The 19,109-nt window shown below is 43.8% G+C and overlaps 3 protein-coding genes across 4 annotated transcripts; 1 reads left to right on the top strand and 2 right to left on the bottom strand.

Annotated features, from left to right (window-relative positions):
• Positions 1 to 1,995: 1,995 nt before the first annotated feature.
• Positions 1,996 to 8,109, bottom strand: LOC114434766 (ELAV-like protein 1). Of its 2 annotated transcripts, XM_028404151.1 has the most exons (8): positions 7,940 to 8,109; positions 7,352 to 7,430; positions 6,947 to 7,009; positions 5,291 to 5,459; positions 3,965 to 4,068; positions 3,291 to 3,444; positions 2,988 to 3,213; positions 1,996 to 2,804 (listed from the first exon to the last, which is right to left on the bottom strand). In XM_028404151.1, exons 2-8 carry the CDS (start codon positions 7,385 to 7,387, stop codon positions 2,474 to 2,476), a joined length of 1,083 nt encoding a protein of 360 aa, XP_028259952.1. In that variant the 5' UTR covers positions 7,388 to 7,430; positions 7,940 to 8,109; the 3' UTR covers positions 1,996 to 2,473. The 2 variants fall into 2 exon arrangements, with proteins under 2 accessions (XP_028259952.1, XP_028259953.1); XM_028404152.1 differs by lacking the exons at positions 3,965 to 4,068; positions 6,947 to 7,009; positions 7,352 to 7,430; positions 7,940 to 8,109 and having other exon boundaries at positions 5,291 to 5,427.
• A 513-nt stretch (positions 8,110 to 8,622) lies between these two features.
• Positions 8,623 to 12,509, top strand: stx6 (syntaxin 6). Its single transcript, XM_028404463.1, has 8 exons — positions 8,623 to 8,835; positions 9,410 to 9,579; positions 9,671 to 9,765; positions 9,945 to 10,004; positions 10,252 to 10,380; positions 10,450 to 10,556; positions 10,665 to 10,759; positions 11,349 to 12,509. Exons 1-8 carry the CDS (start codon positions 8,801 to 8,803, stop codon positions 11,423 to 11,425), a joined length of 768 nt encoding a protein of 255 aa, XP_028260264.1. The 5' UTR covers positions 8,623 to 8,800; the 3' UTR covers positions 11,426 to 12,509.
• LOC114434978 (uncharacterized protein KIAA1614-like) lies at positions 12,498 to 17,500 on the bottom strand. Its single transcript, XM_028404462.1, has 7 exons — positions 17,269 to 17,500; positions 15,333 to 16,174; positions 14,852 to 14,927; positions 14,270 to 14,468; positions 14,085 to 14,188; positions 13,826 to 13,998; positions 12,498 to 13,271 (listed from the first exon to the last, which is right to left on the bottom strand). Exons 1-7 carry the CDS (start codon positions 17,331 to 17,333, stop codon positions 13,075 to 13,077), a joined length of 1,656 nt encoding a protein of 551 aa, XP_028260263.1. The 5' UTR covers positions 17,334 to 17,500; the 3' UTR covers positions 12,498 to 13,074.
• Between the last annotated feature and the right edge of the window lie 1,609 nt (positions 17,501 to 19,109).

Below are 19,109 nucleotides of genomic sequence, written 5' to 3'. Positions count from 1 at the left end.
GGTTCCGCTTAACATATATGGCTACTCCACCACCTTTTCTATGGTGATCAGTACGAAAACATTATAGCCAGAGATGTAAATATCTTTATTATGCACAGATTGATTTAGCCAAGTTTCAGACTACTGTATGTAGAATGTAGCAGGTAGTCCCAATACTGAAGAAAGAAGCAGGCAGGCTAATTCCTGGAGAGTAACAGGCAAGCCACTGGTTGGAGATTAGCAGGCAGGCTCATTGCTGGAGAGTCTGGAGGCTAGCAAACAAACAAGGGTGAAGGCCAAAGGCTAGCAGGCAGGCCAATGATTGAATGTCTTCAAGAAAACTCTACAAGTCCAGACGCCTTGCTTCAATCTTCTCTACCAATGATTGAAGGCTAACAAGAGGCTAGCAAGCAGGCCTCTGCCTGAAGGCCCACAAGCAGGCGGAGGCAGGAGGAAATAGATGGAAGGTGGAAGCTAACGATGCTAGCTGTCTTCTATTACTACTCCAACAGGTGAATTGTAGGTAGGCCGAAGCCAGAGATAATCCAATGTCATCCGATGACCATGTATCCACCAGAGAAACCCCTCTGCAGAGAGCCTGTCAATATTGCAGACCACCCATGTACCACCCATAAAAACTCAAACGTAAGAAAATCTCACACAGAAAACACAAAAACTCAGACCTCAGGTACTGACACTGAACACAGATCTGTCTTGGCCGCCATCTTGGATTGGGGGTGCGGGTGATTTTAGTCTATAATGTGGCAGAAACTAGGGAGAAAAATACAATTTCTGGACAGATTAGAGATGAATATCTCCTTTGTGAACACAGTTAGGGAGAAATATGCAATTCATGGGCCCATTAGAGATTAATATCTCCTTTTTGAACGTGGTTAGGGTACTGTGGATTAGTGATAAATATGTGGAATATGGAAGGATTAGGGATCAGAATGGTGTTTTTGGCTACAGAGGTCAGCTGTGGGTGGCATGAGGAGAGTAAGAGGAACCCTGGGTGAGGAGGTCAGTGTCTGACCCTTATGGATTAGTGATAAATATGGAGAATATGGAAGGTTTAGGGATTAGAATGGAATTTCTGGGTACAGAGGTGGGCTGTAGGTGGGCACTTTCTTTTGTTTACCACATGGAGCAATGTTTCTATCCAGCCTCTTGAAAACACTTGTATCAAGCATGCCTAAATGAATGTTTAAAGTGATCAACAACTATGGTGAGGCTACTCACTGCTAGGTTGTGTTGAGACAAACATGACATGAAAGCCAGGTTTTTGCTCAAATTCTGCCGAGCTGCTGAAAAGCCTCTTTCCATGTAAAAGAAATAAAAATGAGTTTCCTACTAACAATTGTCTCTTGCTCCCGTTAATTCTTTTTGCGTTTTATCTACTTAGAGCCGGGTTATGATCCATCAATGAAAAAAATAAGTTAATTTAAAAAATAAATAAATACATTTTTTTAAAAAAAAGAAGTTATTTTTCTGTTTCTGGGTTTTTTCATGACTGTATGTGTTTTTTGGATAAGTTAAGAATATGAATGTCACTTTTGGTAGAGATCTTAAGATAGGATCAAACTTTTTCTTTCGCCAGAGGTTACTTTTTTAAGATTAGTGAATATCCTCTCATATTTTAAATACATAAGAGGATTACGAAGACATAGGATAAAAACTGTGGAGAGAGAAATAGAGGTGTTCAGAATGTAGCCTGAGGATGGTGGTTCCTCCTATGGGTTAGACAGAATACTGATTGTGGGAGAGTGTAGCCTAAGTATATAGTGAAGGCCCCGTGGGTAAACAGTGGTGGATAAGGGATTAGCACAGACAATTTGTTAAAATGTAGGAAAAAGGCTCTCTTTTCCAATATGGAGGTGGCCAGAGAGAAGCCCGAGGACAGAGAGGGAGGATCAGAAGATGTGTGGACAAAGAGATTTAATGAAACGAAAACAATATCGTCTCTGTGGATGTACCCTTAACCTTTTACAGTGAGACATCACAGACAACGTCAAACCATTTGGGCTTCTAACTAATTTATTTTCCAATCAACAGTCACAATAAAGCTGTAGTACAAAACTTAAATAAAGATGGTCATTACATGCCAGTCGCTCATATCTGAAGCCGTGATGATGTTCCTTATATTTCTCACTTTCTGTATCTGTATGAAAGATGTGTATAATCATTTAAACAGACATCCACATCTGAAGATAAAGAAACATGTACATCTACAAAGTAAAATACAAAATGACCACTTTAATATTAAAAAAGTGTCTCATCAGACACTTAAAAAGACAATTTACCATTTGTTACAGTGATTTTTTTCCCCAGAAAGTAAATCAAACCTTCGGCTAAATCCACAACTGATGTGACAGCTCCACACATTCACAGGAAAACAAACCAACTGCTTACAGTGATGTCATAGACACTGGGCATGCTGGGGGTAGGAGAAAATCCAAAAGAAAAAAATATAAATTGTTTACACCCCTCTGTTTATTTACTTGTGTCCTTTGCTGGTCTTGAAAGACACCTGCAGGACTTTGTCCCCCATCCGATACCCATTCAGGCTGTGAATTGCCATGGCAGCCTCCTCGTAGTTGGTCATGGTAACAAAGCCAAATCCTTTGCACTTGTTGGTGTTAAAATCTCTGATTACTTTGACATTGACTACAGCACCAAATGGTCCAAACATCTGCCACAGTAGGGACTCATCTGCATCTTGACCCAGATTATAGATGAAGATGCACCAACCAGAGGACGGGTTCCCTGAGACACCACCACCACTACCACCACCTCCACCCATGTGATCCACACTCATGGGAGAAAATCTGGAACCAAACAAGTGAAATCGACAATTGTATTAGAGCACTGAGGCTGAGTACATCAGCATTGTTATACATCACCCTCACAATGGTAAACTTGTGGCTTTTTTAAGCTTTGCAATTTAAGAGAAACACAGTTTACTATAATCTGCTGCTTGTTCTTTCATCAGCGGTTGAATCACTTTGTACCTGAACCTCTGCGCCTGGTGATGGACAGGGCCTCCAAAACGCCGCGACTGGCCATGGTACATCTGTGACATCACCTGGGAGTTCCTGGTCTGATTTGGGTTGGCAGCAAACTTGACTGTGATTGGTTCAGAGCTGCCAGGAGGTGTGTGCCCATTCAGGTGTTTGACAGCATCATCAGCCTCAGCCCTCTTGTCAAAGCGAATAAAGGCCACGCCCCGAGACAGACCTTACCAATAGAACAGAACCGTTAGAAGGGACTTGAATGGTTACATGGCTTGAGTGCTCATGGGACATTTGCATTACCGGAGGCCTGGTCAACCAGCACTCTGGAATTGATGATGTGTCCATAGTGAGCAAACATGTCTTCCAGGTCCTGCTGACTCATCGTCCTGGGCAAACCACTGATGTACAAATTTGCATCTTTGATTAAGTCCGAACTCGGGCGTGCAAACGAAACCTGGCAGGAGGAGACGGGAAGTTTTTTTAGCTTATCATCAGCAGAACTAGGAACAATAAAAAAAAACATTTAACACTGAACAGAACAAAATGTACAAGTTACATCAAGTGTTAAAAAAATCCATATTACTTCAATATGCTTAAATATTCAAGATAAAAAAAAACATCAGTTGTTCAGACTGCCCCAAACAAAACAAAACAAAAACACAAAAGCATCCAAATGGGCTCAGATCATAAGTCATTTAGCAAAATAAAAGCATTACTTTATTAAAGAAAAAAAACTTTTGGCACTTGGTCTCACTGAACTGAAGAAAATCACAGATTCAGTGTCAACATGTGTCGTTAAAAATAAAAAATAAACAATAAATTTACCAAGTTAGAAAAAAAACAACAGCAGAGTTTAAAAAAAATACCTTCATCCATTAGACAGTTTGCAGGTGACAGCGCCCTCTACTGTCCAGGGAACATAACACATCTATCAGTTGAGACAGGAAAATCAAAGAGCACCTGTGGCACATTACCTTGATAGTTTTAGACTGTAGCCTCAGGCCATTGAGGGTACTGATAGCCCTCTCTGCATCACTATGGTTAACAAAGTTAACAAAGCCGTAACCTAAACTGTGGCCTAGAGAAACACAAAGGAAAACAACAAAATAAAATAACAAAACTGTCTGTGGTACAGCACCACACAATCTGGACAAAAACAGTTCAAACTTAGTACAGATGATCATCAGCACGGAGTTCATACAGTGGTGCGAAACAACCGTCCTTCTGAACAAACCCAGAAAATTCAAAGTATAACAAGGAGTAATCCTACACACACACAGACCAATCCAGATGAAAATACATGGACCAAGAATGACAACATACAGGAAAAAAACACCGTGCTAGCAGCTGGAAGTTCAGGCCAGCAAGGACCTGGAAAAAAGCATGAAATCTTTTTATTTTACCGATAAATTAATACGCTGATGTAAAAGAAATCCGCTAATACAATTTAGCTGGGGTCTGGGCTCACCCTGGACACGAACACGTTGGAATGCTTTCACCTTCAACCCCTGACATTTTCTGGACTTGTTCAGAACAAAGACATTTGAATCAATATTTTACAAACATTTTCAGAACCTGAAAAAAATAAATAAAAACAGGTGAAAAACCACGTTAAACAGTTGTACACAGAAAATGAAAAAAAAAACACATGAAGGTTGGGTGAATTCTATAGACTAAAGCATTATTATATTACATTATATATTGTTACTGTTAGGTCACATGTGTCACCCAGCCCTGTATCACCAATCACCATCAAATACCTGTTCAGAACTGTTGGCATAAAACCTGGTGTAAAAAAAACAAACACATCAACAGCAAAGACTCGAATATCACTTTGTCTGAAAAAATGAACAGTGATTTAAAAACAGAGAAAAAAAACAAAAATCCACTGATCATCAGTGAAAACCAACAAAAAAGCTGCTTAATAGAAACAAAGCACAGGGAAGTGAACCTGCATACAGTGCAACTAGACTGACTACGTGCTGCAACCAACCAATTACTACAAAGTGAATGAAACTAGCTGTAACAGCACTGCAGCATCAGACAGCAATTCATTTAACTAGAAGTACTGTGGCATCTGTACTAAGCATTAGCATTAAAAAACAAATACAATACACGTCCACCTACAGCGTTTACCTCTGGTCACCTAGTGCAGCACTACTGATACCAACACTCAGACCGCAGTGGGAGCACGTAGCTCTGTAAGGTGTTGGTCTGTAGCACGAGTACTGATCTGCACTGCTGTGGTATTACAGTATTGAAGAATTACAGATGTGCACTACTCATAACGCAGGAATTACCTGCCACTTTGTCCCGGATGAGTTTGGCGGACTCAACTTCGCCGACGCTGCTGAACAGGCTGCGCAGTTCGTCCTGACTCATGCTCTGCGGCAGATAGTTGACGATCAGATTGGTGCGGGCATCGTCGTCCTCCATCATCTGCTCCCCGTACCCGTTATCATACATCTCCTGTGGTGATTACAGCATTAGAACTGTATTGCATCATAAACAACCGTTATACTCCCAAAAATACATAATTCTAAAGTATGGTTACATAACAGTAATACATAATCAAATATTTGTCATCTAAACAGCAGCTCAGTGCATTCAATGCAAACAAAAACTTGATGAAAAATGATTCAACAGAACTAGCAACATTTCAGAAATTTATCGTTTTGAATTTGATGCAGCAACTGAGCTCCGGTGCCAACTCTGGTCCGAGGTGCTGTTCGTCCCGTTTCTGTATCAGAGACAAATGTAGCGTGTTTTTGCGAAACTTTAGTAATCCCAGAGGGAAATTCTTTAAGGCTGCTGCCAAGCAGTGTCATACAATGACTAGCAAGGCGCGCCACAGGCTAGGGTGAAGTGTCTTGCCCAAGAACACACAACAGTGACTAGGGAGGAGTTGGGATCGAACCTTCCGGTTATTGGACAACCCTGCTATACCACTGCGCCACTGCTGCACTAAAGCTTGCTACGCTAAAACATACATTCTACCCAAAAAGGGTAACGGAAGCTTTATTATAACAATGAACAGTAAACAACGGTGCGAGTTCAAACATGTCAGCTTCCCTCTCATCACCGTCAGTCATTGTCGTTGCCGGCTGGCTGTAACTCGCCCGGCGCTGCCTCACAGTAAAGGCTGTTCCATACTCCACGAGAACAGAGAACTCCCTCCCCCCTGCCGATGTTACGCCCACAAAATGACGTCAGTTTTCTCTCAAGTTCTCTGTTCTCGTGGAGTATGGAACAGCCTTTAAGCAGTGCTCGCCGTCTGCCATCCATCGCTCCCACATCGCTCACAACTTTACTTTGAACGTCCTGTTTACGCCGATGTCCAGCAGTTGGAGTTCTTTTATTAACCCTCCCGGGAACGTGGCAAGCTCCGAATTCATCTGCTTCACCTGGTTTTTTACACCGGTGCATGGAGTCGCAGATCAGCAGCGAGGGTGATGCGTGAAAAAACCCTCCGGTCTCTTTTCATACACCTCCCTGAGCCACTCGTTTCCTCCTCGTCCATCCAGCCCCTTAGATCGGCCTTCACGATGACTCCTGCTGGAAACTGTTCTTTTGGCAGCGTCTTCCTCCTGGCGGTAGGCGGGCGTTTCTGTCCATTACCATGGCAACCGAGAACAACAGCGAAAGCCGACTTTTCATGCCCCGTGCTGCGTATCGATACCGCGCTGGTCCCGTACGTACAGATTACATCCCTGTGTCAGGTACTCAACCCATACATAAGGCGGCCGATTTTTGAAAGATTTTAGGCTAAAGACGGTAATTAATCTGGAGACAGGAAGGAGGGTCTCTGATCTAAAAGAGTTACATACCACCAAAACTTCCGACTGAAGATGCTGCATCAGATTCAAAAGGAGGATTACCATGATTAACATTTAACTGTTCCGTTTTAACTACAGTTAAAGAACCATTTTAGAAAAGAAGGACCCAGCTGTATTCACCTTTCCAGCACTTCCTTTGGAAGTGAGCTGCCCGTCTCTGACATCACTCTGAACTTCACACACCTGAAACACAAACATTAAACAGCTTCAGTGTCCTCGTTTGTGGAAATGTATCAAAGAAACTTTCACTGAGTCTGCTGAGGGTCCGTGGTATTTCAGGTCTACTACGCTGCAACACTAACAAATACATGCAACTGTACAGAAACCTAGAGCCATGTGTACAAACATTCTAACAATTCTGATGGTGAAGTGGCAACAAACAGACTGTGACTGTGAACTCTCTGCTCCCACAGCACTGACTGTGACTGATGCAGTGACTGTAGATAACGTCCAGCAGCTTGGTGTCACTAGTGATTGAAACTACTACAAGTAATCAATACCGAATGTAACCGACAGGCTGCTTACCTTCAGGTACCGGATGTGTCCTCGTCTTAGCGCCATGAAGAGCTCTGATGTTTCACCGCGTCCAGAAGAACCAGGCTTCCTGTTATTGAGCAGATTCAACAGTTAACCGTTACAAAGACGGAGGAGCTGTGGCTGTGATCTCGTTCAGATCTGACTGATCAAACACGTGTGGGGTCATAGAGCTGGTCACATTAAACACTGGACTCTGCGATTATTAATGCAGGTGATGAGCTGACGTCGTCTGAAGACTGAAGGCTGCACGCAGAAACAGCCCAGAAAGAATCAAGTGATTTACGGTTCCGTTTCCTTTTCACAGCCTCAGCCCGTGAACACCAACATTTCACTGACTGGAGCAGGTCTGAGGCCTAAACCGAACACACCGAGACCAAACTCACGTCCAGCCGCTCCGGGACCAGTGAGAAAGTTCTGTCATCAGAGACTGAAACAAATAAACAGACCTAAACTGCTAACGCCTGCTAGCATTAGCCGCGTGTTAGCTGCGTGTCTGCTAAGCAGCTAAGCCGGCTGGCGCGTCGTTCGAAGCGAACACACAGAAGCCCGGCTCCGAACACACGTCGTGGTTCTTACCTGTATAAGTAGCGAAACGTAAATTCCTACGTGTATGGGTCTGCAGAAGAACGGCCTGCTAACACCAAGCTAACACGCCGTATAAGAGGCAGGTTAGTCGCTGCACACAAAGAAAAAGAACTTGCGCAGAATCACATATCGCGAGCAGAGACCGCCCGTTCTTCTTCGTCTTTTAATGTAGAATAGAAGGACGTGACTGCTGCCCCCTGCCGGACGAACTGCAGATACACATGATTACAACCTGTGACAGTAAAAACTAAAGCGCTTCATTGTTTACAAACTGTAGGCGAATCTAACACAAAATCAACAGTAGTAGGAAACAACACACTAAATACTCTGAACCGTTCTACAGTGAGCTGTTAACCTCCTGGTCTGTATCTGGATCCATGCTCCGTATATTGTGCTCATACTGCAGACTGCACTCTGATGGATTGTAGTGACACTTAAACTCCTGTAGTCTGTACTTAACTGCATTTAATGTAACTTGATACCCTGTGGCAGGATTTCCTTCTGGATTAATAAAGTCTTGTCTGATCATCTTCGATAATCGATGACACGCTGCTCAGTGACTCGCATTTTAAAGGCTTTGTGCACACTTCATTCCACTAGGTGGTAGCAACGCTGTTAAAAGCTCTCGAGTCAACCACAGCAGAGCCAGAGATGAAAGCGTCTGGTCTCAAACCACAGAAGAAGAGGGAGAAGTTTCCACTGCGGAAGCTGTGTTGCATGTAAACAAAGAGGTGTTGGCAGCGGCTCAGATGAAGACGCGCCGATCCAAACACACAAACTGAATTCACTGAGTTTGGCGTCACGGTTTTGGAGCCCACGGTGTGACTGATGGAATGAAGTGGAACCACAATCATGTCCATGGAAGACCCCTTCTTCGTCGTCAAAGGGTCAGAAAAGTAGCACTGTGCTTACGAACCTTATGCTAACTGAAAGCTAGCGTAACTAAGGAGCTAACAGCTAGCGTTAGCATGCGGAGAACGGCGCAAGAGCCACGAAGACAAGAATCACTTAATGTTAAATGAACCGACCAGAACGGCTTTGGTAACACTAGCCGCCAGTATGATCACAGGCATGTTAACACAGCTTGTCTATGCTAACAGGAGGTCCACTCGGTGTATTATCAGAACACTGTGACCCACTGACCCTTCACTGTGATTAAGTCCTCAGTGAAATGAAATGTTCCGATATGAGTGTTTTATGTGAATGTACATTTACAAGGCACCGGCTGTTTCATAGTTGTGTCTGAAACTACAGGACAAAGCGGGTTCCGAAGATGGGTGGATGGATCTGGATGTGACCCTGCAGAAACAGCTCGGCCTCATATAAATCTTTACAGTTTATTTATGAGGAGTTCTAAACAGCTTGTTTTTAACGAAGTGTCTGTTTAAATATCTCCGACGAGTGTCAAAATGATTCTTACTAATATCTTACTAATAACTGTAATAAATGTGTGATTTACAGAGAGGTGCAGAAGGCAGTGAATGCAGCTCAAAGCCTACATCACAGGTGGAGCGAGCTGCTACAGCAGGGGGATGGGGCCTCCAAAGAAGAAATTGACTGGACAACCAATGAGCTGAGGAACAGCCTGCGCTCCATTGAGTGGGACCTGGAGGATCTCGATGAGACCATCAATATCCTTAAACCTAAAGGCCACAGGTTTTCTAAAATATGTTTGAGACATTGCTCTTGGTACATTAATGTGTTCCTTAATGGTCAGTGAACGTATCGTTGAGTCAAACCCAAAGAAGTTCAACCTGGATGCTGCTGAGCTGTCTAAGAGGAAAGCCTTCATCACCAGTACCAGGCAGACAGTGAAGGTAAACTGTATTTACAGTGTGAGCTGTGCACACACCTGTGATGAGTTGTGGCCTACAGATCCTGTGCTGAAGATGTAAAGAGAGTAAACACAGTGTTCCCAGATTATTCATGTACATCATCAAGTGTGTTGAGGTATTGGAAGAACTCATCTGATTGGCTGATTTTGTCTCGTTTGTAGGAAATGAAGGAACAGATGTCGAGTCCATTTACTGCTTCCTCTGAGAGAAACAACAAACAGGTAGATACTCAAAGGGACCCACAACCATCGAGTGTATTTCCACCACCACCTTTAGAAAAAAGATGCCACAGACCAACACTTCTTAACAAAGTGGTTCAAAGGTTTCTGTTAAATGTATTAAATGTAAGGACAGAAACAATAAACAGATTCATGGGGGGGGGGGGGTGGTCAGAACATGGGGTTCCACTGGGGTCTGTAAAGGATCTGGCAGTTGGTGCTAATGTAAACTTCATGTCATGGTGTCCAGGCTACAATCGGTGAGCATGCTGGTCAAAGTCCCATTTGGCAGCCAGGTCCTGATAAATACAGCCGATTGGACCGCCAGCTGCAGAATGCCAACTCTCAGTTCATCGGAGAGCAGCAGACTCAGCAGCAGGTACAGTAATACCTGGAACCACACATGTTTCTAATTGGTGGACCAACTGACTGTCTGTTTCCCTGTCAGCTGATTGTAGAGCAGCAGGATGAACAGCTGGAGCTTGTGTCAGGAACAATAGGGGTTCTGAAGAACATGTCAGAGAGGATCGGCATGGAGCTGGACGAGCAGGCCGTGTAAGAACGATGCTGCAGGCCAGCTGATGATTGATGACAGATTATTCAGCCTGTAGGTCACAGTGCGTGTCCTCCTGTGTGTGATGTGCTCTTTGCTGTTTCCCACAGGATGTTGGATGACTTCAGTCATGAGATGGATAACACTCAGTCCAGACTAGACAACGTCATGAAGAAACTGGCCAAAGTGTCCCACATGACCAGTGGTAATCTGAGCAGCAACCAACACCCCACAACCATCACCTCTTTCTGTTGCAGTACAAATAAGGCTGTAAAAATGAGTGTTTAGCTATCAGAGAGAGTGCCGCACAGATCCATCAAAGACTGAGGTCTGTGAGTTTCAATTGGTTGAAGGTTCAGTTTAGTTCAATTTGATTTGTGCAGGCTATTTTACTATTAGATTGTCTATGTGCTTCACAGAAGTCTGACCTCCGAGCAAACACTTAAAGGCAAAGATACAGCAATCATACATGGCAGGCTATTGTTGTTATAAGGCTGAAAAACTTCATATTACTGCTGGTTGTTAAGTATACTAGTACTACAGAGATGAACAACATAGGCAGGCATATACAGTAAACACTCGAGTTGGTCAGCATGCAGATCTGGCTGGCCTGAAATAGACTAGAAATACTTTCAATTCCACTAAAAAAAGAAGAGCCGAAGAGAGAAGAAGAGGGTTGGAGGTGAGGGAGTAGGGATGGTGGCGGCGGTGTAGGCCTATGGCAGCATAACTATGATATTAGGCCTCACTTTTAGCAGGAACCGAAGCATCACCTACACTGTTTGTCTCTGCAGATCGCCGGCAGTGGTGTGCTATCGGCGTGTTGCTTGCCATTATCTTCGTCGTCATCCTGCTCTTCTTCATCCTCTGACTGATTCCGGCACAAAACTGGTCTTAATCATGTGTCTACTAGAATCTACTTTACTGGGCTCTGCTAAACTGTGCTGCAATGTATTGGACTCTACTGCACCCTCCTGAACTCTACTGGACTGTGCTCCAATGGACTCCTTGTCCTCTGGTCTGTGACCTCTCATGTTCCACTACAGAATCCTCAACCAGCTGTTCTCCCTGAATCTACTGGAGTCTGCTGGGCTCTTCCTGAGGTCAGGGTTCAAACATTTTTATTTTTAATTTATTTTATTGGCTCACTCCATTTTAATTCCTTTGTAGCAACTTCTTGTTAGCTCACATTTCAATGGTTGAATTGGTTGTGAACACTTATTTGAAACCCCATAGAAACACTAAAACTTCCTGTTTGCATTGATGTTTTGAGTTTGTTTTTGAGCTTGTTTTTGTTTATTGACTGAAAACTTCTCCAGTGTTAGACAATTTGTTTCCTAACAATTCAAACAGGATCTGCAGATAATTCATGAGACTTATGGTACTCACGGAGATTTGACAGCATACCCGTGTTCTGTAGATAACACAACATTTCAAGTTATAATTAAAGAGTGCAGTGTACTTACAAAACCTTCTAGAGTTGTATTGAACCAGGACGTCCAGCTGTCTGATGTCTGGCCCAGCAAGGTCCAAAGACATGGACTCCTCTGTTCCTTATAACCCGTTTGGGTTGTGTTGTCCTGTCCATAGTGATGGTCAGAGTCAAGCAGATCTAAAGTTATGGTTCTCCGAGGACTGTCACTACACTTCCCACTCAGGAGATGAGATGACATTTCATCTTACTGTGGTCATCAATGTACCTGTTTACATCCGAAATGGTCACTGTGTTTGCAATCATCAGCCTCACAGAGCCATCACATCCATTATTTCACCAGTATTATAAATAAATCCACAAAGCAATTACACAGAACAGAGTATGAGACGAAATAAGGGTTGAATTGTTACTGATCAGGTGACTCTGTTAAACTGTTATCGATGAGGAGTTTCAATGTCTTCATTATTATTGAGTTACTGTGTGTGCAGTTAGGTTTTATTTCAATAAACTGGAAAAAGCAGAGTGGTCTTTTTTAACAGATGTTTATCAGCTGAATTCCTGTTTACCAATGAAATTGATGTTTGTTTGTTTTTTTGGCAATGCGTTCTTTAATTAAATTAAGAAACCACAATGGGGAAATTGCTTAAGGCAGCCCAGCAAAGAGCGCCATAGGCTATGCGGGTAGAGTGCCTTGTCCAAGGACACACAACAGTGACTAGGGAGGAGTTGGGATCGAACCACCAACCAGTGGTTATTGGACAACCCTGCTCTGCCACTGAGCCACTGCTGCCCAAGAAGAAGAAGAAGTTCTGACGAAGTTCTCATTCATCTAGGTCGTTTTTTTTCATGTTAGAGTTGTTCGGAATTGATTGTTTTCTTTGTTTAGAAACATTAGGACAAAATATCATCACAGTTCCTTGAGTTTGTCCAAAACCATAAAGATATGAAACACATGAACGGTACAGACAGAAATACTGCATTGTTTTCTAAAGAAATACTGTCAAAGTTTACGCCCAGTTCAGACAGTTCAATAGTGTGTGTCGTGGACATGGCACCTGTTTTGTTTACAGACAGGCCTGTTGTTTTCACCGTGAAGATGTCTTCCTGTGTCGGAGGACCCGGACAGCTGTAGATGGATTCTGGGCCAGCAGGTAAGTCACCTGGTCTAGACTGAGACTTGCCACCTTCTCCCCATTTACTTCTAGGATTTCGTCTCCAACTGCCAGCAGGCCAGCGTACAGCTTTGCAGTGTTGCTATCCCCCATGTCCTCCACGTACACTCCTACAACACATATTGTACTGTTAGGGTACAGGGCTATACATGCACTGCTTGAATACCTTAGTACTGCCATGTCAGGATCATCACTAAACTACAAACTGTATTTGACACTAAATAATGATTTAGTGTAAAGAGCCCTCCAGCAGTACCACATTATCAATGGTATATACACCAATACAGGTACCACAAGCTTCTGGTATGTCCCTCTAATTAGCAGCGTCACGCACATCCTTCCAGATAAGACTCTGTCATTAGTAACAACAACAGCTGTCTGATCAGTTTCAGGGACTCTGCCATCTCTGGTCTCTGGCCACTGAACACCTTTCAGTGGTGGATCTGTGTCTACCAGTGACTAGGATCACAGCAGGACCATCAGTTCTGAATGAACCCCACAGTCTGAGAAATTCTGTGTCATATCCACCTACTGGTCTCATATGTATCTCAGTGGTGGATCAGATGATTTACTCCATGAGATGAGAAGGCCCTGCTACTTAGAGGGACACTGGGACCAGAATTGGCAGTTAAAATGGATAGGTGAGGTCAAATGGTGTCAGTACCAGAGTCAGGTCGGCCTTTTCCTCGGCTAATGATGAATCCATATGTTCGGCCCATTGGTTGGTTTAGCTCCAATACAATTGTTCCATCAGAACAAACCTGAAGAACTCGACCCACAGCACGGGCAGAACAGGGATGACTGACGTCCTTGACACTGAGGCAACGTTGCAAGAACCTGACAGACAAACAGGCAGTGGAGATGTGATTGTCAGTCATAGACATGAGTGGCTAATTGGAGTCCAACAGAAGCAGGCATTTTACTGATCAGCAGGTCTGTAGTCAGCAGAACGGTCTTTGCTCTTTTTCTGTTCTGACCCAAAACTGTGAACTGAGGACGACTTCTTCAACTGCAAGATGGGCGACCCCTGCAGGCAGGAAACACACTCACTCTTAACAGCACCTGAATGACATCTCACCTGATGACAAGATATAACTAATGTACTCACCATACTTAGAGACTGAACTGAAGGAGATTTCTTCAGCAGGCTGGAGGACTTCTTGTTACCAGAGGGACCCAGGTCAGAATCAGAATTGCAGGCCTTTGTGCTGAAACGGTCGAGGCTGCCAGTTCGAGCCCTGCTCAGTCTAACAGTGGAGAAAAGATGACGCAGAGACAGGCGAGAGGAATCGTCTCTGCTGCTGAAGCTAAGGGAAACACACAGGTTTACTTTTACTGTGTAGAAACATCAGACACAACTCTATGACCCCCGTGACCTTACAAACCTAAAGGCTGACATCACTGCAGAAACCCTCAAAAACCAGAAAGAAAAGGTGGATCAACAAATGTAGAAAAGTCATCCAGTCCATTACATGCTCTGATCAAGTATATTACACTGGACCCATCAGCTGAAGACAGTCTAGGTTACATTTGGTCAGATGATAAAGCTGAAATCAATAAATCAATACGACCTGCTGTATCTGATCTCACCAAACTTTTACTAATTGTTAATAAATTGTATCGCTAATAAACTTGTTTCCCTCGTCTATCACAATGACACCATCACAGTTTAGTTTGAATTTACACTCACTGTTCCACGGGCGGAGCTTTGTCACTGTGGGGCTGTCCGTCACTGCTGTGGGAGGCGGCCGGGGTTTGGTTCTCAGCTGTAAACCAATCAGAAGTTAAGATACTGATGTTTACAGGCATGTGTCATGAAACACATGTAAGACCAGGAATTCCATGAGGTTCTGTGTTTGGACCAATTGTCTTCACCTCATACATGCTTCTCCTGGGAAATTCTATCTATTTATAGCTATATTATCATGTCATTACTCCATTGACATACAGCTGTATTGATCTATAAAAGCAGAGGAAATGGATCAATAACAAGGGCATGTCTTGAAGACACAATGACCTGGACGGCCTAAACATTGACTCAGGAACAGACGAGCTAACAATATTTTACTCTGGCTTGAAGATATATAATAATAAATAAACAACACAGGAAGAAATACACTTATACAGATAAACCTCATGCTTAAATAAGTGAATATGTCCGCTGCACTGACCTGTTGTCTCTGAGCTCTTTCCTGATAATGAGGAGGAGGAAGAGGAGGATGAGTTCTTCATTGTGCTCTTCACATCTCTCTCCTTCACACAGGGGCAACTCTCCTTCTGGTTCTGGTTCAGATCTGGCTCTGCCTTAGTGCCACTGAGCCTGTCATTCTGTGACAGAGGATGCCCTAAAAAGGAGGCTGGACTGGGCGTGGCCATGTGAGGGGCGTAGGGGTTTATTGGTAAGTCAGTAGCTGATGTCCCCAAGACGGTAACCTGTGATCCCTGTAGTTCCTCATGACTGGCGCTTCGTCTCACCTGCATGTGAGAGACCTGTCTGACCCTGCCATTTCCTCTGCTGGTGTCACTCAGTGTGACAGTGCCAATGTAGGTCTCTCTAATGGGCTCAGTCCGCACCTGGCTGTACCTGCTCAGATTCCTTCCCCTGTCAGTTACAGGTGGGTGTACCTGGAGGTTCAGGTCCAAGCCGACTCCACCTCCTAACAATGTCTGAGAATCACTCTGATGAGTTCCCACCATCGCAATTCGTCCGTTCTGTTGCATGTCAACAACATGCCTCACATCCTTCAGCCACACCCCTTTTCTGCCATTGATGTACATATGTAAGTCTGGTTTAGCTACGAGAACTCCTGTACCTCGCGGCCCCCCAGGCCTCCTCAGTCGCTCCAAGTATCGAGTTTCTGCTTCCATCTCTGTCTCATCCTCAAAACGCAGACGACGATTTGGAGAAGCTCCCTGGTGTTGCCTTGTTGACCTGGAGGCTGCTGCACATGGATTACTTGGATGTCCTGACAGCAGGGCCACACACCCCGACGGCTCCTGTCTGACCCCCGACCTGCAGAAAGACAACAGTAAGAGGGCATCAAAGTCCAGACGTGTGTCAGGGGTTAGCACGGTGTGTGTGTGTGCATGTGTTTTACTCAGTGTGTGTTTCTCAGCAGGTTGTGTGCGTTTCAGAATCAGACTTGTGTTTATTGCCATGTAAGTGAAGAGGTTTCACATTACTAGGAATGTACCTTAGGGAGTAGTGCGTACGTAAAACATAAACCAAGCAAAAATATGAAGCATGCATTGGGCTTAGGGGACAGACAGAGCACGACAGAGCCTGATATGGCTTCAGTGTAACAGACAGCACATACAGATCTGTGAGCTGGTACAGTGTGCTAAGTAGTGCAAGCAGGAAAGTAAACAGTGCAAATAGTCATCAGGTGGATCATGGAGCATGGCACAGTGACTGCAGCAAAGTGACATTATAAAGTGACAGAGCAGTACTAGTCCAACAGCAGAGGGGGAGAAGCTGTTCTTGTGGCATGAGGTTCTGGTCTGAATGGACCGTAACCTCCTGCCTGAAGGAAGTTTGTGTGTATGAGTGCATGTGTGTGTCTTTGGTAGTAGTAAAAATAGTAAAAGAGGAAAACTTGATGGCACATCAATAACTATATGAGCTAAGGCCTCATACTGATCTTACTGTTTTCAGTGTTTTGCACCCTAACTGCTTTCCTGCTCCTCCTTCCCTGGCTTAGCAAACAAGAAACACAGCTCCATGTCACACTTAGCAGCAATAAGTAAAATGCACGTACACTGTAGAAGCACTAAAACAAGTTGTTAAGAGACAAAGTAGTTGCTGTATAAATCAGACAAAATGGCTCAGTTATAGGACCTTTGTGCTTTTAACACTGAAGCCTTGTGAGTGTGGTGTCCTAAATGTATCGATTTGAACACAGACTTGAAACATGAAGGATTTACAAGTTTAAAAAAGTTTGTAGCCTGACAGTGAACTCATCATGAGTGATGAAGAATGAACTTGAAGACACAAAAAATTCTGAAAAATGACAACATGTATTCATTTCCATAAGATCAACACACACGTGTAGCACACTGCGATGTGTGTGTGTGTCAGGGTGTGCAGGTTGTGTGTGTGTTACTCACAGTGTATGTGTGTCGGGGGTCAGCAGGTTGTGGTCTCCTTTCAGAGGAAAGCGGCGCCGCTTCATGCGAGCTCTGTCCTCACTCTGCTGCTGCCGTGGTAACCAAGCTGCCACAAAGAAGCTGAACAGGCATAGTGGGGGAGGGGAGAGTATGACATCAGCAGCTATGATTGGTCGGTGTGACCGAGAAGGAGGATTAAACAGACAAGCTTGTCAGGTCCAATTACCCTGATGAGACCACACTGTTTACATCAGCACACCCAGTGTGTATGTGTGTGTTTGTGCTCAGAACACTTTGGTTGAAGCACCTTCAACCAGAGGTTTGAGTGTTTTTTCACTTGGAAACAAAACCAGACACTACCAACAACAACCTACCACATTAACTCAGTTCAATTCCGTCTTTATTTGTATAGTATCTTTTCAAACGTCTGCTCCTTCCTCAGAGTCACTCTTAAGTCATGTTTGAGCTTGGAGTCCTTACTAAGATTTTTTAGGCTAAGATCAGAAGGGATTCTAAGATTCTTTGTGAATATGGTCCCGGGACTTGTAGAGTTCTCTGGAAGACCTTTCTCTGCTCCCCCACCATCCTTCATCTCAATGAAAAGGGACGATATTATCCACATCTTAGAGGTACGCCATTAAACATTAAAAACTATTAAAAACGTGAAAATCCAAGGGCTTGTCAGCAATTCTGCCAATATTTTCACATAGTCTGCCCCATTTCAGTTACAATTCACCCTACGGAAGCTCCTCCCAAACGTCTACTAGCCAATTATATCTTAGCAACCATATGCGCGGGAGCCTGACAAGCTTTCTGGCAAGGTAACAATGCTTTAGTGGTGTGAATACAGATTATATAAATCAACCCCAACCCAAAACGCAGCTGGACAGATGTCAGGTATGGATTAAGCAGTGTGGAAGGAGTCATGCGCAACTGAACATCGAGAGGATCGGTGACAACAGCTATGTTGTGTTGTTAGTGATCACATCAATTCTGATGATACTGTCTGAACGTTGACAAATAATGTTGTGGATATAACCATCAAAAGCATTCTGCAGTCCACTCTGCCTGGCTATTATACTCTACTAGTTAGGGAATTATAATTCCCTTTAGGATATCTGTCGCTAGCATGGTTGACATACTGGCCTATGTAGCAAGCAAGTAGGCGGGGTGAACTGGTAACATATGGTTTGTACTAAATGGTACTGCTGTGAGTGGGAGGGATTCACATCCATCTCACTGAGAGACTGAATGGTATGGCTGGCCATGCAGTTATATAAGAGCATTGAATGGTGAAATTAATGAATGTATGATCAACATAAATATGTTTTTTTTCTGTTTGATCATGCCTTCTGGTCTTATTTGCTACCACTGTGGTTCTTTTTGTCCTGGTTATAGCTATCTATTCTCTCCCACATGTTCCTCCTGGACAAACTCTGTCCAGCTCTGTTGACCTCCCTTTGGGATGTACCCACCAGGTGTGGGTCTGTCATGAGTGGCTCTGAACTTAGTGAGACGTCTGAGGAGACATGGCTGATTTCCTCAACCATGAACAGATTCAGAATCAGAATTCCTTTATTTATCCCTGGGGCGAAATTCTTTCCACCAAACATGCCCTGGTGCATTCATATTGTCAGATAAGACTGATACTGCCGGAGGTACAAGTAGCACTGTGTATGTGTGCATTCAGACGCAGCAGAGCTCAGTCAGCACAACACTTATATTCCCTTGATGTTAATTTATCAGACATGATGCTGACAGCAGACACGGCTGAGCAGGTAACTCACACACACCACCAACGACTGACAGCTAAACCCCATTTCATTTGCTATCTTAAATCT

The sequence above is a fragment of the Parambassis ranga genome, chromosome 4, assembly GCF_900634625.1.
Source record: "Parambassis ranga chromosome 4, fParRan2.1, whole genome shotgun sequence".
Classification (NCBI taxonomy): domain Eukaryota; kingdom Metazoa; phylum Chordata; class Actinopteri; family Ambassidae; genus Parambassis; species Parambassis ranga.
Note: the sequence above shows the minus strand (reverse complement) of the source record. Positions and strands in the feature narration are given on the sequence as shown.